Genomic DNA, 26,676 nt, shown 5'->3' on the forward strand with positions numbered 1-26,676 from the left:
GAGGTTTTGATATTGGCGAGAAGCGAGCAATCAGTTCTATCACTAGAGATGCAGTCGTCCAGAAGAAGGGGTCGATGGTGAATGATGGATTGGTCGATGGAGGCCGTCCGCAATAGTTTCATAGTTCCTTTTTCTCTTATAAGCACTCTGGAAGATCTGGAAAATCTAACAGACTTACTATTAGATTTTTCGAGGCATTACAGGGAGGTTCTTCAGAGGATGAAGGAGGATTCCTCTTAGATGATGTCTTGCAAGATAAATTCCCTTTTTCTGTCTTCTTAACCCCAGACGATGTTCCTTGAGAACACCTTTTGTCTGACATCTGGCCATTGGCTTGCTTTCTGTGGAGCCACTTAATCAAATGTCCGTCCTTGTCATTTCAGGTTTTTGAGCACAATTTTTGTATTCTTTTGGTTTTGTGGATGAAGGTTTGAGATACAGTCATTATGCTGATAATTTACAATATAAGTGCTTCTTCCCAAATACATGCACATGCCATAAAAGAGGGCTTTCTTTGTTGATTCAGTAACTGTCCTGAAAGGAAAGATGTTCTTAAAATCACCAAAATTGAACTACAAAGGCTACATAATAAGCACCTCTATGATGAAGCATGCCACCTAGCATGTTCGAGGAGATGCATCTTTTTAAAAATACTTCTGCAATAACAGTAGGTAATCTAGAAGCCCTGGAAGAGGAACATAAATGACTCTACCAAGCAAAGAAAAAGCTTCCTTTATCAGAGTCTGTCAGTCTATTGTAGATACACTTGTGCGACCGAAGAATACCCGAGGAATAATAGGAAGAGTCATAATTGTGAGTAAAGTTTCTGTTTTAGAAAAATCTCTGAGCAAAGCTGTGAGATGGGCTCCGTTTCACACTACGTACAATATATCGAAACTAGGGAAGCCTCTGATGGAAGTGGAGGTTGGCACACTCTTGCGTCACTGGCTAAAGTTTGGGGTTTTCTTACCAGTGCCTGGTTTACAAGTTGTTTATAAAGTGATTTTTTTGTACTGCTATTGAAATGTTACAGTGGAACACCCAGCTCGATGATACGGAATGACTTGCATGTGAATCTGTGAAAGATCCAATGCTGGATAACTATGCCAAGAAACACACATTCTCTACTTCCATGTCATGCGGGGAAATTGTTGAAACTGGCGCCCTACGTCAGTCAGCACCAAGGGAATTCTAACAATCTAGGCATTTCTGAAAATTAGAGAGTGGTTTGGCTTGCATGGGTCCATGCACAATTTGCACAATTACTAACCTAGAATGTTCTGACATGGTTAGAATATGGGTCACAAAATGTAAATTTTTCCACATTTATGTGACAGAAATCTTGAGCTATTCTAGCCTAGGACAAAAAGCGTGTCACCTTGCATTCTCACAGATTCCCCAAAGAAAAAAACAGAACCCCTCATGTGTGGCTGGGCTTCACACACAACAGGAACGGACCAAAACTGAAACCATGGGAAGGCTACGCTGATGTTACAGGGAGTACGTTTGACTGATTTCTACCGGATACAATAGACCCACATCCACTAATGTGCAGTACTGTTTTCTTTGGGATAAGTGTGGAAATGCAGAAAAACAGAACTGTTGCTGCTGGTTCAAGTTTCAGAATGGTCTTTTGCAAATATGAGGAAATCAAGTATTTTTACCCGTACTTTCCAGTAGTATTCTTAAAGTGGATGTGAGGAAAATCGGTGATTTTGGCCAAAGTTTTACTCAAGACATAGGAATACTTGTATCCCTGTCCTTAGAAGATGGGCAGCAACTACCACCATCAATTTTGTGAACATCAAAGAGGCGCAAATGAGACAAGGGGGAGCACGGGAAACTGAAAATGCTCCTGGCCTATATTGAATATCATATAATGTTTGTGGGACTGTAGGAGTGGAATATATAAACACACATACAGCAGATCGAAAGACACCATGAAGTTTTACCCAGCTCCAAAGCAACCAGGAAACAGGCCAACGTGAATATTTTGAATCTGTCCTTTTACAGAACAGCATTCAGAGGTCAAAGGTCAGGGCTATCCTAAGGTCCACATCTTTCTTCAGAATGCAGAAATGGCGAGAGCAGCTACCCCCTCCCTTTCCAAACCTGGCACCATCTCAACAGCACCCCTGGGGAGCAACAAATGCACAAAATGGGCAGGTGCTCATCTGAAATGTGTTCTAGTGGGGGGAACAGTGTGTGAGGCACAAAGAAAGGGTAAAGCATAGACATTTTGAACAATCTGTAAAACCCATGTGTCTGGAATGACGGATCGCCAGCATGGGAGGAATTCTGATCCAAACATCCCTAAGAGCAAACTAAAGTTGTCTTTATTGGCTGTTGTAGCACGGGAGAAGGAATTGGAGGACTTTTAGCCTTCTCGCAGCATGTGCCTGCTCGATCCAGAGGAGTCATGAGTTACGCTGAATGGCACCACTTGGATGCACGGGAGATCTATTGTAGAGGAAAAATATCTCGGATTCAGTCTAGTGCGTGGAGGATATTCATAAGGTGAGGAACATTTGTGATGAAATATCCATCAGAAAGACAAGGAGCAGACTCAATGTGGCAATGAATAAGAGCAATTTGTGTGCTCTGTGGTCCTTTTCATGGCGTCTTGATACAAGTACATGGTTTTCCTCCAAACATGCAGTAGTAGACGAACTGTGACTAACTGACAAACAAGTTAGTCCTAGAAGACAAAAGAAGATTTCATATTGTGTTCACCATTTACTGTTACACATTTTCCATCATCTTTCTTCACGGTCTGTGCCTTTCACAAGCAGTCTTACTAATATGAAAGTTATATATGGAGCCACATACAACATTTGATTTCAAGATGCTTTTCAGACCAATAAGCAACAGCAGGGACAAAGAACGAAAGCTAATTTAAAAAAAAAAGGAAAAATAACAGCAAGGACTTTGCTGCAATATTCAAGAAGAAATTAATCATGGAACAGGACTTTGAGACTAGATGTGCAGTTAGCATAATGCAGTAGTCTGGTGGACGAGATCTGCTCTGGTGTTGCTGGTCTCCTACTTTTAAAATCCCTAAGCAGTTCTTGTTTCCTCCATACAGCAAAAGAGGTGTCCCCCACAGAGAGGAACAAGGCCTAGTTGTTGGTTCTTTAAACCTTGTACATAAGTGCATTGTCTGAAGATTGCTTTGCTGGGAAAACATAATGCTCAAGGCTAGGGGACACTCGCTTTGAACTATGAAAATGACCCTTACAGGTGTATGAAGAAAACAAGTTACTTACCTATAACTTTGGTTCCCCGGTATTGGTAACTTTCATAGATTCTCATGCTTTGTATCATTCCCCGTCGTCAGCCTAGGAGCCTAGGCTCCCAGGTTGACGACGGGGAATGATACAAAGCATGGGAATCTATGAAAGTTCCAATACTGGGGCAACACATTCGCTATAAAGCAAAGTGGGTGCATTGGTGCAGCAAGTGCAGTCACATTGTGAATTGCTTCACGGATAACCAAGTTACCTTAGGCATAGCTTATGCCTGCTGGGGTATACTTTTATCATGATGAGCAAAATTGCAAAAACATACCACTTTTAAATGTCATTCACCTACCAACCCCCTCCACCAGATTCCATTCAACTCGGGCTATGTTTAGGTCAGCCCGGAGACTTCAAAGTCAACTGTCTTAGATCTAGAAGTCAACGGTCTTAGATCTAGAAAATCAAAAACACTCTGCAGCATACAATTTAACCTCAGATCAGATGATAAACCACAATATGAGGATTGGCTGTCAATACAGGGGTTAAAGTAACACAAAAGACCTGCTATCACAGATATCTTTTAGAGTTATAAGATTTGTATCAGGGTGAAAAGTCAATTCAAGGAGTGTTAAAACAAAGGAGGTAAGTTATATCACACTGAGGGCGGGCAGAAAAAAGGCTTACAAAGTAAATATCTGTCACTGGCACCTCTTCTTCTTCCTCAGAGGCCTGGCTTGCTGGTTCTGAGTGCTGGCTAGCAGTATCCACTTCCAGCAGGGCTGCTGCAGACCTTTTGATGGCACAGGCTGAAGATGCCTCTCTGGGAGTAGAGAAAATCAAACAGTAAGGAGACAGACACTGCAAATTACAGGCCTTGCACTGTGTGCACTTCCCACCAGCACCATAATTAGTAACAAAGAATATGTGAAAGAAGACACTACGTCTGTTAGGTACTACTTCCTTGAATCTAGGCAATGCCTTTGGACTAATTAAAAATCAAAAATCTTTGTTGCTACCTTAAATCAATAGGATACATTTTTTGACTCATCCACTTTATATAAAAAAAATATATACTTTTCTTTCCCGCTCCAGAAACTCATGTCCATCCCACACACAACTCTTGTACAGTTTCTGTCTACGAATGCTTCATTCATATGTACATAACTTCAGCTGTCATCTTTGACTCCTCATTTAATTGCTTTATTCAGATTTGCTTCAATTTACCACTTTTTAGCAATCACCAAATTTGTTTTTTACTCTTCTTAGAGATTACTAAAATTCTAATTCTCACTACACCATTAGCCTATCCAGCTTGATATTTATGCCAGTATCCCTGCTCCTATTTTCAACTGCGATTGGTCTCTCTAAACACATTGTCAAATTGGTAAGATGTTGCCCTCTTAACTAATTATATTGTACTTTAATAGCACTTCCTGAATATTCATGCCCTAGCGTCTTCATTACTGGTAGTATGAAAGGTGCAACCTCTCTGAATACATTTGAGCAGGAGGACTGTAAAGTAGCACGCCATTGCATTCAAGCATGTTTCCCGACCGGTCTGCTTTTAAACCATTTTCTGTGTGCAAGCTCTTTGGCATTCTGCCCTTCCAGAATTCTTGGACCCACAGTCCTAGCTGCCATCCGATAGCATGTGGTATCGGCCACAGTTTTCTGTCCAGAATCTTCTAGCCAGAACCTGCAGCTCAATTTTGGGGCAAGTACCCAGGGACCTGTAATATTTGGCTTCTGTGCTTGGGTCCCCATGAACCTCTGTATCAGGGGAGTGTGATGGGTGAGGGGCACATTGTGCTAGTGTCAGAAAAGGTGGAAGCCCAGTATCTGGGGTTTCCAAGAAGCACAAGCGGTCTTACCGACCTACTCTGTACTGAATTTGTGAGAAGAGAGACTCTGACAATAGTAACACACCAGAGAGGTAAATGAAATACTGCATGGTAATGAGTAAGCATATAGCCCACCAAGAACAGGGGTAGGAGCTATGTGGTGGAGCATTATATATAATACCAAACAACCAATCTATACTCCATCACCACCTTTGCTTTGACACTTCCTACTGCAAGGAAGTGATGTAGATATCACTTAAAACATGAAAATGTATTGGTAAAAGTATTAAAATGGTAACAGAATCGAACCTCATGCAAATATTTATCGACAGTGGTCATGAACAACCTAAGAAGAGTCTAAAATCATACTCAGTTCTGTGATCACAGTAGACTATCCAAATGAGTAGTGCGACAAATACACTACAAAGTTTACAAAAACTTATACCAATAAGTTTAACCAATCATAAAAGCATCATTATATTTTTACTTTTGTACACTTCTACACCACTACATATGGAGATGTAAGTTCAGGTTACCCTTTCTCCTCCTCCAGAATTCCCGATGGCACCTCCAACTTTGTCTCCAGTTCTACGGTTATCTGCTGAATTTCCTGATCCACACTGACCTCCTCGTGTGCCCGTGAGTGCCTAGGAAAGGAGCAGGAATAGCTATAAAACACCAATTCATAATCATTTATCAGGGGCACAGTACAAATAGCACACAATACTATTCTTTTCTTATATACTTGGACTTATGTGGCTGCACTTCTGGTTACATTAAGTCATATTTATTTCCAAAGCTGAATTTCGTAGCATTGAGCGACAGAACATAATAAGATTTTAAAAAAGGTGGGTGAGGAATAAACATCTCAATAAACAAGAGACAAATCCTACTATGGATGGAGGCAGGGGGGTCTAACAGTAAGGCAAAAAGTGTTAGCAAGCTAATAAAAAGTGAGGCTTTACGAGCTTCTGAAAAATAAACATGTTGCGGTTCAGCTCGTATGTTGCAGGGAAGCCAACTACAATGCTTGCAGCAGCTCATGGGATAGGATGTGCATAGCTCATTGTTCTTAGTTTAAGTAGCACAAGGGGGACACAGTCTGAAGAAGAGAGACCTGCTAGGGCAATAGAGTCAACTTTGAAGCCAATAAGATAGGGACATTCTGATATGCTGCCTTCTGGACAATGCTCAGGCATTTGAACAACTAGTTCCACCTGAACTCAGACAGACAGTAGTAGCCGGAGTCACCTGAAGAGGAGACAGACGTTTTTTAGGGTGGCAAGATATACACGATTGACACAGTCTAGCACTGATTAAATTACGGCATTTACAGCTGGGATGTGACTGCTGGTGTCAATAAATGGGTACATCTTTTTGAGGAACATTAGTTGTTTGAAGTAGACGTTTGCCACATGGTGTCAATAAGGACACCCCGAATGCAGTCAACTTCCGAAAGGACTGGTGGGGATCCTGTTATTTATGGTCAGGAGAGGGTACAAAATTGTATTGCATTGCAATTGCATTTATATAGCGCTTACTACCCCTGATTTGGCGTCTAAGTGCTTTTTCCGCGAGTAGCACGCAACTCCGGAACCCATAAAGGATTAGTGTTGAATTAGTATAGTGAAATAGGAAAGTAATTTGAGTGGTGGATAGGTTAGTCAGTTATTTGGATTCACAGGATAGCAGAAGGATAGAAGAGGGAAAAAAAGGTCTGTATTTATATAGCACTGGTTACCCCTGATGGGGTGTTGAAGCGCGTTTTTGGCAATTAGCACGCTACTTCGGAACCCATAAAGGATTAGTGGTGAATTAGTATAGTGAAATATGAAAGTAATTTGAGTGGTAGATACTAGTCAGTTATTTGAATGGTGGTGTATGCAGAAATCAGCCTTTGCAGTTCGATAAAGAAAACTCTGGAGATATGCCACAGAGCGACAGTGAAGCCGTTTGCCAAGGGTCAGTGGTTCCGAGAGGTTTGTTTCCTAGCCTGTTGACATAGGCAACAAGCATTGGCAAAGACAATAGGTTTTGTCTATACGAGAACTATAGATTTAGTCAATGTTTTTTAGCCATGTTGTACAGCAGCGTAGCCACTGTGCAAAATGGCTGAAAGTAAAGGAAAAAAAGTACTATAACAAGGCCAGCATGTCATATCGCTTTTATTTTCCTTAATGTCTGCCATGTTGCACAGCAGGCTAAACAAATCTTGGCAAATCCAAAAAGCTCTTCAAATGTTGACAAATAGAGATCTGACAAGCAACCTGGTTCAAACGCAATTAAGTGAAAAAATGGCATTTGAATTGTAACACGCAATATTTGTGGGATATGTATACACACAAGAGATAAACGTTCACTTTTGTTATGTGGCATCTTCACATTGCATTTACATCACTTCCCTTCCCTTTCCTCATACTTATGAAGCTGCACAAACCCAGGAAATGAATTTTTGTTGCTCTTGTGCCGCTTCTACTGCTTCAGATTGCTGCTGACTCAAACATGTTTACTTGCTACATTATGCATTAAGGGGGAGCAATAGCTACTTGAGTGTACGAGGCTGTAGGGAGTTTAAGCAATATTACATTAACTAAAATTCTTTCCATAAAAAGAACCCTTCAAAGCAGGCTGTTTGATTCTCTCAACTGTTCTTGTAATTTAAACAAAAATATTACCGTAAAAGAATATGCTTATCATTGTGTTTAGACAACTTAAGTACAGTTTGAGTTCATGAAATCAAATGTAACGCGGCTGAATTCGAAAGTGGAATGAAAGGAAGAATGAGAAACTGGCACGAAACGGCAGCTTGGTTTTCGGATCTTTATGATTGCAGCAGTGGAAAAAATGCTTGTTTTTATGCAGGATGGGTAAGCAAGGAAGGGGGTGGAGAGGAAGAGCTGGGGGTATGTGCCGCAGCAACAGCGTAGAGGGGGAAGGGCAGCAACACTGTGAAATTGGAGAAGCAACAACACAGGGAAAAAATAACTAGTACGACAATCACAGTGTGAGCAGCGTACGAACACTAATCAGGAAGAGTCAATTTGTGTGTGGTCCTTGTTCCAGAAAAGTAACAGGAAGTGATGCCTGACACACACCAGCCATTAGGAGGCAGCAAAGAATAGTGCCAATGAAGCCAACGAATGGTAAGCAATGAGAGGGCTCCAAGCCCTTTTGGTAAACAATAGTGTCTCACAAGTGAGGACGTGTTCGCTAGCGCATGGCTCATACAAGCTCGACCCTAAAAATGAGCTGAGCGTCATCTGAAAACATGTAAATAAGGGCCTGACCTGAAGGAGACACATCGCGAGTGGCTATGTGGACAGAGTGAGCAAAAAGGAGAGGCAAGTGGCCCCCTACAGACACATGAGCTCAGAGTCCAGGCTTTGAAAATAACATTGATGTAAAGCCACTAATTGATCTGTCCCACAGAGAAAAGATATGATCCATTTTACAGCCAAACATTTGAATCCTGCTTCAGTCAAACTATTTTTCAGGATGCCGTTGTAGATGGTGTCTTGAAAGCCATCGACCAATCCAAGCAGATTAGCATATAAACATTTCCATTGTCTACAATCCATTGCAGGTTGTCTAAAGGACTATTATACCAGCTCATTAGTGTAGCAGGGACAAACTCCCATTTACAAAAGCTAAATCAGATAATTTTCCTCTGCACACTTTTGCAGCTGTCCCTGAGCCAGTTTTTCTGGGAGTTTTCCAGATACAGGAAAACAGAAATCTTCAGAATTTGTTTAAATCCTGTGAACCCAAAGAAGATTTCGTGAATAATTACTTTACTAGGTATTTTTTCTTTTACCTGAAAATTACATTATTCAAATGTTTTGAAAAATTTTGTCTGAGACAGTCATTTATTTATTCACAAGCATTTAACAATGCCCAATTGTCACGATTTAAATTGAGAGTTTAGGGTGGAAAAAAAAAACAAATGATCCCATATCACAGGCGTGAATAATGTATACTTTTTATCAATAAAGAGCTTACTATGCACGTATAATTATATACCCAAACATCTACTTGGTATAGATTTTTATTTCTATAGGCTTTGTGTATTTCTGCAACTCCGTGTTTTAATCTGTAAAACCTTAGAGAGAGAGGAAAGAAAGTAAAGTTGAGAAAGGGCATTATCAAATAAGGTTCTACATTGGTTTCTGGCCAGCTTGAGTATCTTGGTTAACAAGTCTCTATTTGAACCATATTTCTGTAACGACTGGGTCCCTTTGTTCTTTACGGTGTTTGGTGGATTGGTGTGCATTTTATGCAGAAGGCATTTCTGGTACAGCATAGTGAATAAGGTTGGACTCCATTTAAATGAGACTGAGAGCTTTCAAAGAGTTTGCTTTCATGTGCAAAATGGATCTCCTAAGGTCTGTACAGTAGAGGATTAACTCTGTGTGCTGTATGTTTGAGGCAAAAGGTTTTGGATCATCACAATGAATATGGTGACTCCAGTGGCGAACCAGCCTTTGACAATACTTTTATAAAGGTAGTCTTGTACATATTGGCTGGTGTGGGAGAATTTAGGGCATCCTGTTGAATTCAAGCTGCAGCAGTTCATTGTTTTTGATGTTCATACGATTATATTTTGGGGAAAACATGGGTAAAGACATGTATCTTTGCTGAGAGGATTGTCCTTGTTATCATGACTTTTTACATATTCATGGAGCTATCTAATAGCAACTTTTATCCAATTTTTGCTGTTTTCAGAATCTGTTTCTATGTATAATCCAAAATAAAACTGTATGCTTGAAGTTACAATGTGGTGGCTTCTAAGTGTGGGTGAACATACCAATATTAATTTTGAGGTGCATCTCTTTAAGCCTGCACCACATTTTATCATTAGGTGAGGAGGCTGTATAAGGATGAGGCATTCATGGTCACACCAGTACTACTGTACACAGTAAAAGAAATTAGGAAGCCAAGATTTTGTTATTGTAGAACACTTCCATGGTAATACACACTAACGCATGACATGGGAGAAGCTACTGCTTACCTGCCCTCCTGCCCCGCAGAGTGAGTGCGCCTCCTAAAAATGGACAATGAGAAAAAACAAGGAATTCTTCAGTTAGAGACCATAATCCTGTTAGAACCATTCCATTCTCCCTTGCAAGTTTCGCCATAGGATAACTCGCACATGCACAGCCATATACACCTGCATTGTTCTGTCACAAAGGTCAACGCTGGAGAACGTAACAGTACTTCTTGCCTGTATCTTGGCTGCTCGGAACTCTCAGAGGGTGATCGCTCTGGGATGGATAGTGAGGTCGAGGACAGAGTGGTTGCAATTGAGGCGGTGGTCGCTTCTTCGAATGATGGTGGTGTGCAGGGTAGTAGGTCTGGTCGTCCTGAAAGGGTTGGAGACAATCCGGTGTAGGAAAATGGATGAGGTAACAGTTGAAATGTATAGTTTCAGAAGAGCATTTGTTGGTACTTCTTAAGAATTGTACCCAATATCTTTTAGACACAAGATAATTAAGCTTCCTTACTGCCGATTGGTCTTTGCATTAAGTGAAAAGGAATGTGGTTTGGCATGATTGAGCAATCATTGTACCTTCCTTTTCCTACCATTCAAATGGAGGTCCCTACAGGTACACAAGAGTTTCCCACATTCCTCCGTCTAATACAGAAAAGGCTGGTGTAAATACAATTAAGACTGACAAAAACTTTCTATGTGCAGGGAAAGACAATGGTACGAAATACACAGCTCAAACCTTCATCTTCCAGTGTAGGATAACTTCTGGCCCCTCGCAAGTCGTACGTCTTCTCCTCGTGCTCTGTAGGAATCTGGCTGGCAGAGAAAGCTGCTGTGGGGCCTTGATGTTTGGGGGCCAGAAGGCCACTACGCCCTTTCTTCGATGGGGAAGATTTTAATGCTATCAGGAAAGACAAAGGCAACCAGTCAAAAATGGGCATCAATATATTCAAGGTATAATCGCTGGTCAGTGCACTAATAACCTGCCCACTTTGAAACTCAACAAGGAACACCCATTCCTGAAAAGGTTACTGGAGCTGCTCTCCTGTGCCAAAGGATCTGAGGCTGTCCACAGGATAATGGATGTTTGGCCTTCATGTACTAATTCAAATGGGATTAGTTCAAGGCCTGTTATTAGCCCTCAGTAAGTTCACCAACATCGGAGCAGGGAATCTCAGCATTACTACTCAAACATTTGGAACAGACACGTCAAATTAAGTCAAGCCTAAAGAAAGTGGTACCATATGCCAAAAATAAACTTTGTATTGCTGTTTAATGGGAGAGACACTCAAAGGGCCGAAAGAAGATAATTGTTACTTCCTCCTTGGAATTTGTTCCATGGCTCAGCTAGACATACCAGTGGGTCTAAAAAACTGGACACAAGGGTGAAGGTGGAGAGATTCCTGTATTGAGGTAGAAGCAATCTTGTATATACTTACATGAAGTCTTCCGAAACACAGTGTTGCTCATGAATTTGAAGAATCTCTCAGCGTAGAAACTGGGCCTATGCACAGAGACTGTGTCCTGTAGAATCATAAGGGGTAAAGGTCAGGATCTCATGCTGGGGACATATAATTAACTAATTTCTTGATAGAACCCAACACCCCAGTCAGTGAAATGGCATGAAGTCATCTAGACTATATGTGGACAGTTGTGCGCATTTCCCCATATGAATATAGGGGGACACCCTGTCCTGTACTGCTACTCTCATAACACGAAAGATGGTATACATTTTCTACAGAGATTATGCCTCGTTCAAACATCACTTGTCACAAGTACTTATTTAGATTATTTTTTTGGGACAATCATCGAGTTGTGTAGAGCATATACAGATTATTATGGTTTACGCAATTTACAAAATGGCTCTTTATAGTTCATCAACAGACAAAAGAGACTGAAGAACATGGAACAGATAGGTTTAAAGTTTGGCTAAACAGCAAGAAACAGATATCTGACTGTTGGAAACTTACTCCATCATGAACCAGGGCCTTCCATGTATGTTCCAGTTTCTTAATCAACCTGGAAAACAAACCACACCATGTCATCTTGCATTCTGTTTTATTTTTTGCTGTTATATGGAAAAAGCAAATACTCAACGCAAGATTTTAAAATTGATTTAATAACTGTCTTATGTCCTGTCCCTCTCTCACAACTCACCAGTCAGATTCCCAATCAAAGCAAGCAATTATTCTCTTTCAGTAAATTTCCATTCAAGGTGATGTTATAGAATAAAAATATATTTTCTACATCAGATTACAGCAACATATTCATAGTGGTACACTCACCTGTAGGACTGAAGGATGTCAATAATTCCAATGTACAGTAAGAGCCGTTCTCCCCGATGGTTGATGGCTGGGATACCACCCATTCTGGATGCGGAGAGAGGGCAGGGATAATAAACAAAAAAAACAATGCATTTGCTGTTAGATCATGCTTTCAGACAGACATTCCAGGGGGACTTCAGAGTCATTGAAAGAAAAAGTAATTTTAAGGGAAAATATAGAAGGGAACGTCTGCACAAATTAGGCTGTTTTATGTGGCAAGCTTGTCCAATTGGGCATACACCTAACTCCCTAACAAAGGAAACACAACTGAAGGCAAAAAACCGACTTAATAAATTGATGATTAAGAACATGGGGACAGACGCACAAAGCATATTTACGGCAGTAAACGATCAGATTCTGAGTTTGTGACAGCAAAAAATGATTTTTGCAATGTACTAAACCAATTTTAGGAGCATTTAACTTCTTTTTTACAACTCCTAAAAATGATTTAGAAACGGAAAATGAATATCTATTTGGAAGGAACTTCCTGTAGGTGTTCCTTCAAAATAGTGACTCCTGTCCACGCGTATTAATTAATGTCTTAGGACTGAAATCAAGCTAGTGAACCACTGAAAAGTTACTGAAAAGGCAAGGGGTCCATTGGCACCCATTCGATTCTAGAAGAGTCTCTAGGTTGCAACTACAAATGCGATGAGGCTCCCAGGAGGAACACAACAAAAAAGAACAGGAATGTAACTCATTTCTCTGCGGCAGGTAATAGTTCAAGTGAAAATTATTTTCTAAGCAGAATTAGCTATATACTGCCCAGCTTTTAACAGAATGTCTGTGGTGAATTGAAAACACTGTAGTGGCCCGATAATCTGTGCAACTTGCAATACTCAGTAACCTAAGCATTGTGGAAGGGAAAGGTTAGTCATCACATATTCTGCCCACACAGTGTTAAAATCCTCATCATTGAACATCGGCGTTGGTACTGATGTCCGCTAGTCATACTTTACTTACAATGGTACACACAAAATAACACAAAGTTACAGCAAGGATTACGCAGAATTGCAACAAAGGAATGGCGACATGCCCCAACCTTTCCTTTATGCAAAATGGTGTGCTTCCGAAACCAGGAAAGACCGGGTCTCCAGTGTAACATATGTACTAAACTCTTCGCACAAACTGGAAATCTATGAAACTAGGTATATTCCGTCTGAAAATGTATTCACTGTGACTCAACTTAGAGGATGCACTATTCCAAGAATGTACTTGTTAGACCAATGAGTTACAGTGTATTTGTTTGCTCAGTATAAAAACACATTGATGTTCATATAATCTTCCTATGCCCTAAAGAAATATTTTGCGATTGAAACCCAGTCCAGTGTTTCGGTCTTACCTCTTTACCATACTTAATCTGATGGCAAACTCTGCTGCTCGTCTAAACCTACCACAATAGTTACACAGTATTCCCTCTTCCTTTCATTGTAAACCAACTTTACCCAGCTTCCAGCTTTTGATTTTGAGAACCTGATACCATTCACATTCGAAGTAAACCTCTGACTACCTTACAAATCCCTACAGACCTCTTATGTGGGAAGTTCCTAGTAAAGAGCCAACCTGCTCAGTGTAACTGGAAAAGAGTGGGCAGAGATAACCCAGCACCAGCTCAAATGTGAATTTTAAAACTTGAGCCGTGGTGACTTTAACCAAGTTACATATTAGAGTCTCCCTCAGTTCTACCTACGTGTCATCAGTGTCAATAGACTCGCCCCTTGCAGCACCTCCTTGGATGGATTCCATAGCTGTTGAGTAGAGAGCCTTCTGTCCAATTGGCCGTTTTTCGTCAGATGTACTCTGTGCTCCATCGGTTTGCTTCTCACGCTCTTGCAGGTCCATGTTGTGCACTCCCAGGAGCAAGCTGTAGTCCATGATCTTGAAACTTTCCAGCACCTGCAAGTTAATAAGGTTAGAGGAAGAATGGGTGGCGCACCACTGTACAAATGCGAAAACTGTAGCGGCGTTCCACTGGTCATCAACATTTACTCAACAAATCTGCATTTTCAAACATCTTTCTGCACTAAATATTTTTAATCTTGTGCTTCGATGCACTGTAACGAGTAGGGGTAGTTATGCAGCGTCACCAAAATTAACATGATCAATATAATAAAAGCAGTAACAGCTGTTAATTGAAGGAACACAAACAAGCAAAGACTCTTTTGAGAGCTGAAGACTGGAACACAAAAGGCCTTGGCCACCGGCATATGAACTTGGAAGCACTGAGAAATTAAATCTATTGTAGCCCACATGGACTGTAGCTTGGCATGGGCATGTTTATGTTATGTTAGATGTACTCAACAAGTCCTGGGCCGCTTTAATTTTTTGGCATTAGATTTGATTGAATTCAAGGTAGCTGTGTTGCAGAGTATGATGGACTACAGGGATGAAGGAACAGGTCTAGTATAATGGACTACAACAAAGCCTGGGCCATATTATGTTTAAAGCATTAAAACAAGACCAGTGATATATTGGGTTTTTGGTTTATCAAGGCTGGGATGGTTTTGGGTTTGAAGCACAGGGCAAAACGTGGAGATGTTAATTCTGATACCCAAGAGAAATTTTGGAACATTATTAGTTTGATGAACTGACGGTGTTGGAGTTGATGCAGTGCATGAGGATGGAGAGAGGTGCATTTTGAAAGTACTTAAATACGTTTTGGACAGTCACACCTTTGAGGCACTGGGTAATTGCAGACGATGTTTTAGGTTTCATGCACTGGATTATGACAGACGTTTTTGAGTTTGATAGAGTAAAACAAGACTGGGCAGGTGTAAGGTGCAAAATACCAATAACCGGATGCTTTGGGTTTGATGCACTGGAGCCAGCCTGGCGTACTGGAGTGTTCAGTGAATTACAAAGCTGAAGCGCCAGTCGGCTTGATGGGCTAGGATGATACTAAAGCATTAGTTCAGGAATGAGGGTGTTATGTTTGATGTACTAAAATTGGGATGAGATGGGAATTGAATGCCTTGGATGGTAGAGAATGGGCTGTGTTTTACAAATATATTGCCCTGCATGCACTGCACATAACTAAGCAAAGGTTGTGTTTGAACTGAAGCTGTGTTAATTGAGTGGAAGAAATGGCTATACTAATCAGGGAACAGGTAGTGTTGGGTTTGAGGCACAAACAGATTTACAGTTCACTGTGTTGTGTTTGAAAGGAAGCCAATGGCTAGCATACCAAGCAGTCCCTCTGCAGTGTTTTCACCAATGCACTCAAGGTGTCCCCATCCAACATTAGTCCTTCTGGAGCTTCTTGGATGAAGTCCAAGTCCTTGAAAGTGGGTCGGGACTTCTCACGTTCTTTTCTGGAAGCTCGACGCTTATAAGTGGAGCCCTTGAGGTCATACTTCATGTGCATCTTCACCACCCGAGGCAGTACATTGTTCATAACAGCTACACGGATGTTTTTGCCACCTGACTGGACACAGTAGAGCCCATAAAACTTGGGCAGGAGGGTACGAGGATTCTGGTTCAAGTTCTGCGGATAATGGAGAGTGAGAAATGGTTAGCGATCAGAAGCTGAAGAGCTTATCAAAGCAGAGAGGCACCCTCCAGCATGGGCTAGATTTGCTAAATGTGTGACTTTTCACTTGTCTTTGCGACACTAAATATTTTGCTTCTACAAACTAATCACTTTATAGCGCTAACACTTCATTGTTGGTTATGACATTCTAGACTATATCAATATAGTCTTTACCAGCCTCCCCCCCCAAATTATCGCTAGGCCTCAAAGAATGAACAACTAGGCCACCGAAAAGTTCTTTATTTATGGCAACCGGACTATGTCAAGCAGGCCCAGACAGTATTCCACGGCTCCTGTGGGAATCCAGAATAAAATGTAAAGCAAAGCAACCTGGAGTAAAAGTCCTCAATATCCACACAATTAGCTGCCTTTGTATACCAGCCAGTGAGCTTCTTCTCAGGTGATCAAACACTTGTACTAGAAAATCAAAGATGGCGTGCAGAGCCCAAAACTGTGAAACACTTTCAACCTTCAGCTCAGAGCCCAAGTGAACTAACCAGATCTTATCAAAGGTTTCACCAGTGTTGATTTCTAACCCAACCCAAATTCTTAATCTCTCATTATCGCAATCTACGGTACCCCTTCACTGGAAAGAAGCCATTGTTAGGCCCATTTTTAAAAAAACCTTCAGCTAATCCCAAAGTACTATCCAACTATAGACCAATCGAACAAGTTACTTACCTTCGGTAACGCTTTTTCTGGTAGATACTATATCTGCCTGTGGATTCCTCACCTTGTGAATACCCCCCTTGCGTCAGCAACATTCGGAAATTCTTTTTTCGTAGCCTCGCGCCGACGTGGACTCCTGACGTCATAGAGACACGACCTCGCTCGCGACTCCGCTGACGTCACCGACGCCTATAATAGGCCCACGCCGGCGTGATGACATCAGTTCCGCCCTTTTTTCCGTGCCATCGAGGCACACGGACGGACCAATGACAGTAGAAATATACAAGTATACACAGTACACAGTACTCAAGGCAAAACACACAGTGTTAAGCAAAAGCAGGAAAGCAACTGAAACATTTCCTTGACAACAAAATATATATATATTACATTACAGTAACTCTGGCATAGAAGAGTGGACAACGGGGAGGCGGGTGGGTCAGTGAGGAATCCACAGGCAGATATAGTATCTACCAGAAAAAGCGTTACCGAAGGTAAGTAACTTGTTCTTCTGATAGATACATCTGCCGTGTGGATTCCTCACCTTGTGAATAGAGTCCCACAGCAGTCCCCACTCCCGGAGGAGGGTGTCCACTCTTCTAAACCAGGAAATCCTGAAGGACAGAGCGAGCAAAGTGGCCGTCCCTCCTCACTTCGGAATCCAAGCAGTAATGCTTCGCGAAAGTGTGGAGGGAAGACCAAGTTGCCGCCCTACAAATATCCTCAACAGGCACACCTCTAGCCAATGCTGAGGTTGAAGACTTAGCTCTAGTTGAATGAGCCCTTATACCCTCTGGTGGTTCCTTACCGGCCAAAGAGTAGCAGATCTTTATGCAGAGGACGATCCATCTCGATAAAGTTCTTTTATGGACCGCCCTTCCTTTCTTGCAGCCAGCAAATCCAACGAAGAGCTGGTCTTCCAAACGAAAGTCCTTGGATCTGTCCAAGTAAAAGGACACCGCCCTCTTAGGGTCCAGGCGGTGCAGTCTCTCTTCCTCCTTAGAAGGGTGAGGGGGAGGATAGAAGGTAGGGAGGGTAATGGACTGTCCCAGATGGAAAGGAGTTACCACCTTAGGCAGAAAAGCAGCCCTGGTCCTAAGAACCATTCGTTCAGCATGAATGGTCAGGAATGGGGGCTTGGAACTAAGAGCTTGAAGCTCACTAACCCTCCTTGCCGAGGTTATTGCAACCAGGAAGACTGTCTTAAGGGTAAGAAGCCTCATGGGACATTTGTGGAGAGGCTCAAAGGGAGCACCCATCAAAAAGGTCAATACAAGATTCAAATCCCACTGAGGCACAATGAAAGGTGAAGGAGGGAACATATTAGTAAGACCCTTCAAAAACCTTAAGACCACAGGAGACTTAAAAAGAGAGGGCTGGTCAGGCAAGCAGAGAAAAGCCGACAGCGCCGACAGGTAACCCTTTACCGTGGCAACCGCCAGACCCTGCCGTGCCAAAGAAAGAGCAAATTGGAGAACATTAGACAAATGGGCCCTCAAAGGATCAACAGACCTTTCCCCACACCACGTGACAAATTTCGACCATCTATAAGAATAGATGGACTTAGTGGAGTCACGCCTGGCTGACAAGATGACATCCACAACGTCAGGCGGGAGGGAAAAGGAATTCAGGTTGCCCCGTTCAATCTCCAGGCATGAAGGTGCAATGTCTGGAGGTGGGGGTGTAGAACCTGCCCCTCCATCAGAGAGAGGAGGTCTGCCCTGAGAGGGAGACGGAGCGGCGGGTGAGAGGAGAGGTGGAGTAGATCTGTATACCACACCCTTCTTGGCCAATCCGGAGCGACCAATATGACTTGGGCCCGGTCCTGGCGAATCTTCCTCAGAACCCGAGGAATCAAGGGTATGGGGGGAAACGCGTAAAGGAGTTGACCTCTCCAACTCAACTGAAACGCGTCCCCCAAGGCTCCTTGCATCGGATACTGGAGACTGCAGAACGACAGGCAGTGCGCATTCTCGCGAGTGACGAACAGGTCCACCCGAGGAGTCCCCCACATTTGAAAGATGTCGTGAACCACCTCCGGGTGAAGCCTCCACTCGTGGTCGGCAGAAAACTGCCGACTGAGACTGTCTGCACGAACGTTCAGAACCCCGGCCAGATGATTTGCCATCAGACAAATCCGATGGTCCTGAACCCAGGACCAGAGACGCAGAGCCTCTCTGCAGAGACACTGCGACCCTACTCCTCCCTGCTTGTTGATGTACCACATCGCAGTCCTGTTGTCCGTCAGGACTTGAACAGACTGACCGCGAAGGGAAGGGAGGAAGGCCTTGAGCGCCAAACGTATCGCCCGCAATTCTAGAAGGTTGATGTGAAGCAACCTTTCCTCTGGAGACCAAAGTCCTTTGACCTCTAGATCCCCCAGATGAGCACCCCACCCGAGAGTGGATGCATCCGTTATCACCGTGGCCACCGATGGGGGAAGTTGAAAAGGCTTTCCTTGGGACAGATTGCCTTCCACGCCCCACCAAGACAGATCCGCTGCAGCTTCTCTGGAGATCCTCACTGACTCCCTGAGATCTCCGCTGTGCTGATACCACTGCTTGCGGAGGCACCACTGGAGCGCCCTCATGTGCCAGCCTGCATGGTTGACCAACAGAATGCATGAAGCCATCAGACCGAGCAGGCGAAGGACCTTCAGGACTGGAACGACCGCTCCATTGTAAAACAAAGGAATCATCTCCCGTATGTCGCGAATCCTTTGAGGGGGAGGGAATGCACGACATACGGTTGTGTCCAGTACCGCACCTATGAACAGGTTGCGCTGGGAGGGCACCAGGTGAGACTTGGGTACATTTATTGAAAAACCCAACCTGTACAACAACTGAGTTGTCTCTCGCAAATGATGGAGCACTCTCTCTGACGACTCCGCTTTGATCAGCCAGTCGTCCAAATAAGGGAATACTGGAATCCCTGATCTCCTGAGATGCGCCGCCACCACTGCCATCACCTTGGTGAAGACTCGAGGCGCAGTAGTAAGTCCAAACGGAAGGACCGCAAACTGGTAGTGCTGCGATCCCACCGTAAAACGGAGATACCTCCTGTGCGACTTCAGGATTGGGATGTGAAAGTAAGCATCCTGCAAGTCGAGCGACACCATCCAGTCTTCTTCTTGCAGCGCTTGAAGAACCTGAGCAAGGGTGAGCATCTTGAATTTCTCCTGCTTCAGATAGAGATTCAAGATTCTGAGATCCAGGATTGGACGAAGCCTGCCATCCTTCTTCGGAATCAGGAAATACCGGGAGTAGCATCCCTGACCCCTTTCCTGCTCTGGGACCACCTCTATCGCACCCTTTCTTATCAGAGTCAACACTTCCTCTTGCAGAAGAGACAGATGCTCCTCGGAGCAATACCCTTGGCAAGGAGGGAAATTGGGAGGGAATTCCCGAAAGGGAAGGGCATACCCATTTTCTACAAGATTGAGAACCCAAAGATCTGACGTAACCGATTCCCAATCCTGTAGAAAATGGGTAAGCCGACCCCCAACCGGACCCACATGATCCTGAATGTCGGATCTAGGGCTGCTTCTCAGGGGCAGGGGGGTTGGAGGAAGTGGAGGAGGAAGAGGCCTGACGTCCACGAGGACGCACTCTTTGCTTTCCCCTGTATGACCTGTACAAGGAGTTTTGCTGCTGCTGTTGTTGCTGCTGCTGCTGCTGGCCTTGCCGGAAATTCCGAAAGGCAGGGCGGCCAAAACCTCTGAATCTTCTGCCAGTTGAAGAACCTCTCACTTGAAGACCCAAGGATTTAGCAGTCGCCTTGCAATCTTTAAACCTCTCAAGGGCCGCATCAGCCTTCTTCCCAAAAAGGCCTGAACCATCGAAAGGAAGATCTAATAATGTCGCCTGAACATCAGCCGAAAAGTCAGAAGATTTCAACCAGGCAGACCTCCTAGTAGCGACAGCAGTGCCCATAATGCGCGCCACAGAGTCTACAGTATCCAAACCGCTCTGAATGACCTGGCGAGCCGCTGCCTGAGCGTCAGAGATGACTTCCTCAAAATCCTTCCTGCTGTCATCAGGAATTTTTGGAACAAGAACATGCAAAGAGTCCATCAGAGCGTGTAAATATCTCCCCATCAAGCAAGTGGCATTTGATGACTTCAATGCCATACTGGCAGAGGAGAAGGACTTCTTTGCCACCTGATCCTACTTCTTTGCCTCCTTCTCAAAAGGAACCTGAGGGAAAGCACTAACGTTCTTCTTGGAGCATGCAGCCTGAATGACCAAACTCTCCGGTGAAGGGTGAGAGGTTAAAAAGGCAGGATCATCAGGGGCAACCCTGTATCTTCTGGCTACACTTTTAGAGACAGCTGGAGCCGACAAAGGTTTTTTCCACACCTCTAGAATGGGCTCTGTCAGAGCATCATTGAAAGGAAGAAGAGGTTCCACCACTGAACTCGGAGAATGGAGTACTTCAGTCAGAATATTAGATTTGAATTCTGCTGTAGGCAAAGTCAACTTAAGGAGACTGGCAGCCTTTCTCATAATCAAATGATAGGGTTGAATGTCCTTAGAAGGAGTGCTAGAACCTGATGGTAACTCCCACTCTGGAGAGAAATCAAGGCTTCCTGCTTCTGCCAAATCCTCAAAAGTATCTTCATCCAATTCACCCTCTTCAAGGTCAGATTGTGAATCCAAAAACCTCCTTTCTTCTAGAAGGCGCTGAGCCTCTCTTCTGGATCTCATCTTGACCCGTTTTGCCCTCGGATCCACCATCGGCTCCGACGGATTCGGAATCGACGTCGGGATCGAATCCGCAGGTTCAGAGGGATGTGTTCTAGGTCGACCCGGAGCAGGCGAAGCCGGAACCGGCGTCGACGGCTTCGGTGGAGCCGGAAAATGCCACGACGGCGGCGTCGGAGCCGGCATGTAAGGCATAAACGGAGCCGGAGGGTAGGAGTGAGGGACTCCTAAGCTAAAAGCCAAAGGACCCATGGGACCCGAAGGTGCACCAGAGGGGTACCACGACCTCGAAAAGACTCCATACATCGCGTTGAGAAACGCAGAAGGGTCCTGGCCTGGGGCAGGAAATGGTGGATGAAAACCTTCAGGCCTGTCCCGAGGAGCGTTCGGATTCGGCTCACCTAATGGCTCGGAACCCTCATCCTCATGATGCTCCTCCTCATCTCGGGCCGGAGACGGCGCCGGAGATGGACTCGGAGCCGGCTTCGGAGTCGGAGACGGAGCCGGAGACGGCGCCCGTGACTCAGAAGGGGAAGCCTCACCTTCAGGTTCTGGATCCGAAACCTCAATGGTCACTACCTTCGAACGAACCTTCGGTGACCTCGACCTCGATCCCGACTCCTTACCAGAACGACGTCGGGACTCATGTCTCCTCTTCTTATGTTTCCTCTTTTTTGAAACATGATCCGAAGCCGACTTCGAAGACGACCTTCCTCGAGATCTAGACCTGGACCTCGATCTCGACTTCGACCTCGCCCTTCGAGAACGAGACTTCGACGATCTCCCCTTTCCAGCTTTCATCTTAGCCACTAGGAGCTTCGCCTCTCTCTCCCTCAGGGCCTTCGGGTTCATCTTCTTACACGAAGAGCAGTCCTCCACATCATGGTCCGAGCTCAAGCACCAGATGCAGTCGCTGTGTGGGTCGGTAATGGACATCATTTTGCCGCATTCTCTGCAGGGCTTGAATCCGGTCTTTTTCGAAGACATTGTCGAAGAAACAGGATACAGAGAAGCAGAAAAAGGTAACAATATAGGCAACAAAGTATCCGTTGGCTACAGAGATTCCCGATAACCGTTAGCGTCGACGACGCGGAAAAAAGGGAACTGATGTCATCACGCCGGCGTGGGCCTATTATAGGCGTCGGTGACGTCAGCGGAGTCGCGAGCGAGGTCGTGTCTCTATGACGTCAGGAGTCCACGTCGGCGCGAGGCTACGAAAAAAGAATTTCCGAATGTTGCTGACGCAAGGGGGGTATTCACAAGGTGAGGAATCCACACGGCAGATGTATCTATCAGAATCTCTCTTACCCCTGTTTGGGAAAGTAAGGGAATCTTTGATCAACAACCAACTGTCCAAACATTTAGAAAGTAACACTTTCCTAGATCTATCTCAGTCGGGTTTCCGGGCACATCATAGCACCGAAACGGCCCTGGTAGAAATAGTGGACAACTTCAGGCTCTCTTTAGATGCCAATCTGCTATCCTACTCGATCTGGTGGCCACTTTCGACACCATCTCTCATGACATCCTTTTGGACCGCCTACGAGACTGTGGTGTCGAGGGCCCCGCCTTACATTGGCTAAAGAGCTACCTAACGGACCGGTCTTCGAAGGTACAAATAGGGGGATTCTTGTCCAAGAACCAGATTATTGACAAAGGAGTTCCCCAGGGATCAATTTTAAGCCCTACTCTTTTTAACTTATAAGTGTCGCCTCTGGCTAAAATAATCAGAGCCCATGGTTTCGATACTGTGTCTTACGCCGATGACACACAAGTACTAATCACTCTCTGCCCTGATCACACCGACACCCAATGCAGATTTAAACAATGTATTCTAACTGTCAATGACTGGATGTCAAAAAATCATCTGCTGCTCAATGCGAGCAAGACCGAGATCATGCTCTTTGGTGATACTCAACACATCTGGTCCTCCGACTGGTGGCCGCCCTCACTGGCACCATGCCCCCCGCCCAAGACAACAGTCCGTAACCTAGGAGTAATAATGGACAATAAACTCTCCATGGCCAACCACGTAAACTCCACGGTACACACATGCTACGGACTAATGCGATCCCTTAGGAAAATCTTTAAATGGATTCCCCTTTGCTCCCGTAGGCCACTTGTCCAGGGATTAATTATTAATTGCCTGGACTATGGGAACGTGTTGCTTACATCCATAAATAAAAAACTCTTGTCCAAACTCCAGGTTTTACAGCAGAACACCGTGGCAAGACTTGTCTTAAATCTCCCTCCCTCCCCCATGTGCCCCCACCCCCCACCCCCCTCCCCAGTTAACCGTCAATCGCTCTACCATCGAATAAGACCATCTGTGGTCGGATACACTATTTACATCATTTGCATCCCAGCCATTAAAAAGTGTGATGTGCAGAAAAAGGCATTCATTATACAATACACAATAATTCCCACTGTACAAAACTTGAGTTCACGTCTTCCTCATGAGATACCACATGGTCATGAACTAGGTTCTAGAGTGTTGTCAGCTTGTGGCGAGAGCGGATGCTCCAACAAATAACCTGTTAAAGGGGCCCATATATCTTGCGGCCTGGAAACCTGGGGAAGTAGTTCACCATAAGCGCGCAGCTGATCAACAAAATTAGGTCTCCCAACCAATCCTTAAATTTTGGGGCCCTTCCCCTGCCCCACCGACATGCCACCCGGCGCTTAGCTAACACTAAACCAAAGTCAACAAATTTGCGTTGAGTCAGCGGCATCATGTCAGTATAGCCCAACGAAGTCAACAATGGGGACATCTGTATCCCAAAGGAAATCATGTGAGTTAAGGCCTCAAAGACTTGTTGCCAGTACAATTGAACCCCTGCACAGGACCAAGCCAAATGAAGGAAATCTGCGTTATCAACATTGCATCGATCACATCTCGTGTGTTCGCGCAAACCATAGCGATGTAGTCTAACTGGTGTACAATAGGTGCGATGTAAGAATTTATAATGTGTTATACGGAGACGGTGATTGGAGGAAACCAATTCTGTGTGCTTGCAACAATAATCCCATTGCTGGTCCGTAAGGTCATTCCCCAGGTCTGCACCCCAGCGAGATCTAGCTAAGCATTGTTTATACTCAATGTCTGTGTGTATGCTGTGGTATAAGGTGGAAACCAAGTGGGAAGCTTCAGGGGCGCGCAGCACTTGATGAAGCGGAGTAACTGTGGGAGGTTCTCTGGGGTAGGATGGTGTATATTCTAGGATACCCTGTCTCAGCCTTGCATAGAGAAAGATATCCATGGCAGTGGGCTGTGCTGTTTGATAAAGCAGGGCCATGTCTTTAAAAATTCCATTGTGATAAAGATAGCAGCCCCCCCTACCCCCCAAGTCTGAATCTGAAATTTAGATTTTGTCTTGGAAAAGATGCCTTCTGACAGTAGCGGCATGCGTGATGATACGCAAAGGGGAGTAGCGGAGAATACAGTTTCAGGACCTGGAGTACGTGGCAACGGATGGAAGAAGGGCCCCCAATCCTGCGCTCCGGTTCCGCTACAATCACCCCTTCAAGTGGGATTGGGTGTGCCAGCCAGTATTCAGTGACCCCCTGTGGTGTGTACCTAGGGGGATGAAACCAGTAATGCACGAAATGTGCCTGTGCGCACAAATAATATAATTCAAAATTTGGCAAGTCATACCCCCCTTGTGAATACGGTAGTGTGAGGATCTCCCACTGCAAACGGGGTTGCTTACCTCCCCAGACCAATTTTATAAGTTCTGTCCGAAGCATTTTGAAGAAGTGGCGTCCCGGGTATATGGGAATATTTAAAAAGAGATACAAGAAGATGTTACCAGTTCTGACGAAGAGGAGGGGGAGTAAGAAAGGAATTAGGGGGCGGAGGACATCAGTAGAGTACACAGTGATATATTGTACATGATACTGTAAATTTCAACACCGACTGCATATAACTGTATTTCTATGTCTTCACAGTACTATTGTCGCTTTAAATGTCAACGTGTAAATTTGTTACGCAGATAAAAAATTGTTTTTATAAAAAAAAAAAAAAAAAAAAAAAAAAAAAAAAAAAGAAGAGAAGAGCTTCTCTAAACGCTGCAGCGAAACTCATCACTGGGTCAAAAAAAACACTCGCATATCTCCCCTGACTTGAAATCCTTGAACTGGCTGCCTTTTGAAGCCAGAATACATCTGAAAATAGCCTGCATGACATACAAGGCTGTACACCTGAGCTCTCCCGGATACCTCACTCAGAAGCTGTCAATCTCTGGCGGCTCTAGAATTACTAGAGGCACAATCAATCTTCTGCTAAAACCTCGAAGATTCCGGAAGGAAAAAACTTATAAACGCTCTTTCTCAGGAATGGCACCCAGGATTTGGAACTCACTGCCTCCTGAAACCAGGCTCATCTCCTCCTTCACACTCTTTAAGAAAGAAGTAAAAGCTATTCTCATGGCCAAATACATCTGACCTATTAATGTGGATCTGTAAAGACTCTGCACTGATCTGTATTATTCCGCTCGATCCCTACGATTAGGTGTTTTACCTGTATTTTTGTCTTACCTGACTATCTATGCACTCATGTATTTGTAATATTTGCATTATTGTTGTACCTGTACTATTTTACTCCCTAATGACCTGCTTTTCACTCTCTTGTTGGTATTCACTGCATTGTAAAGCGCTCTGATATCTGCAAAGATCTTGTTCGCGCTATATAAAACTTTCAAAATAAAATAAAATAAATAAGAGATACAAGAATTTGGGAAGAATAACTATTTTGATAAGCGAAACGCGCCCCCAATGGTGAGAGGTAGGGCTATCCACCTGGAGATACTAGTTGTGACCTGTTCCAACGCGCACCCATAGTTGCTGTGCAGGAGCTCATCTTGATCATTAGTAATTTGAAACCCAAATATTTCACGGTGTCCAAACACCACTCAAGAGGGTAATCCGTTCGAAAAGGCCGCACCACGGTTGCAGATCCTTTTCGAGAACTGCGCCAGAGGTATGGAATGCTCTGCCATTACAGCTCCGACTGGAAACTGACCACAAAAAATACTGCAAAGCACTTAAAACATGGCTCTTCTAACTCGCTGCCTGGCCCGCCCTGAGTTTTTCTGTTTTTTTTAGCTAGCGCTATGAGACCCATGGGTGATATATGCGCTCAATGAATACGAAAAGAAAAAAAAATACCTACAATTACACAAATCTAGAAAACAGAACTGTTCCATGCATCTAAACCCTTTCATGCAAGAGGACAGATGATCTCTTGTGGTCTCCTTTTCCAACCAGTTGCAAGTTATGGGAAAGGATCACCTATACCAGAAGAGGGACCAATTAACGACCCTTGAACCTGCTTTTGGTTCCTTCAATCAGCTTAAAGTGATGCTATGCATAGCGCTAATGCACAGCTC

General features: G+C 44.1%; 1 protein-coding gene across 3 annotated transcripts in view; it reads right to left on the reverse strand.

The window, feature by feature from the left end:
• PIP5K1C (phosphatidylinositol-4-phosphate 5-kinase type 1 gamma) overlaps window positions 1-26,676 on the reverse strand; it is a 148,542-nt gene that overhangs the window by 38,435 nt on the left and 83,431 nt on the right. For all 3 annotated transcript variants that reach the window (XM_078668619.1, XM_078668618.1, XM_078668620.1), the window contains 10 exons: window positions 15,576-15,875; window positions 14,082-14,287; window positions 12,353-12,436; window positions 12,038-12,086; window positions 11,507-11,591; window positions 10,807-10,968; window positions 10,302-10,440; window positions 10,089-10,121; window positions 5,617-5,727; window positions 3,924-4,059 (listed from right to left, as the gene is read on the reverse strand). In XM_078668619.1, the coding sequence (XP_078524745.1) occupies window positions 3,924-4,059; window positions 5,617-5,727; window positions 10,089-10,121; window positions 10,302-10,440; window positions 10,807-10,968; window positions 11,507-11,591; window positions 12,038-12,086; window positions 12,353-12,436; window positions 14,082-14,287; window positions 15,576-15,875 (1,305 nt within the window). The remainder of the gene's footprint in view (window positions 1-3,923; window positions 4,060-5,616; window positions 5,728-10,088; window positions 10,122-10,301; window positions 10,441-10,806; window positions 10,969-11,506; window positions 11,592-12,037; window positions 12,087-12,352; window positions 12,437-14,081; window positions 14,288-15,575; window positions 15,876-26,676) is intronic.

Source organism: Lissotriton helveticus, chromosome 12, assembly GCF_964261635.1.
Source record: "Lissotriton helveticus chromosome 12, aLisHel1.1, whole genome shotgun sequence".
Lineage (NCBI taxonomy): Eukaryota > Metazoa > Chordata > Amphibia > Caudata > Salamandridae > Lissotriton > Lissotriton helveticus.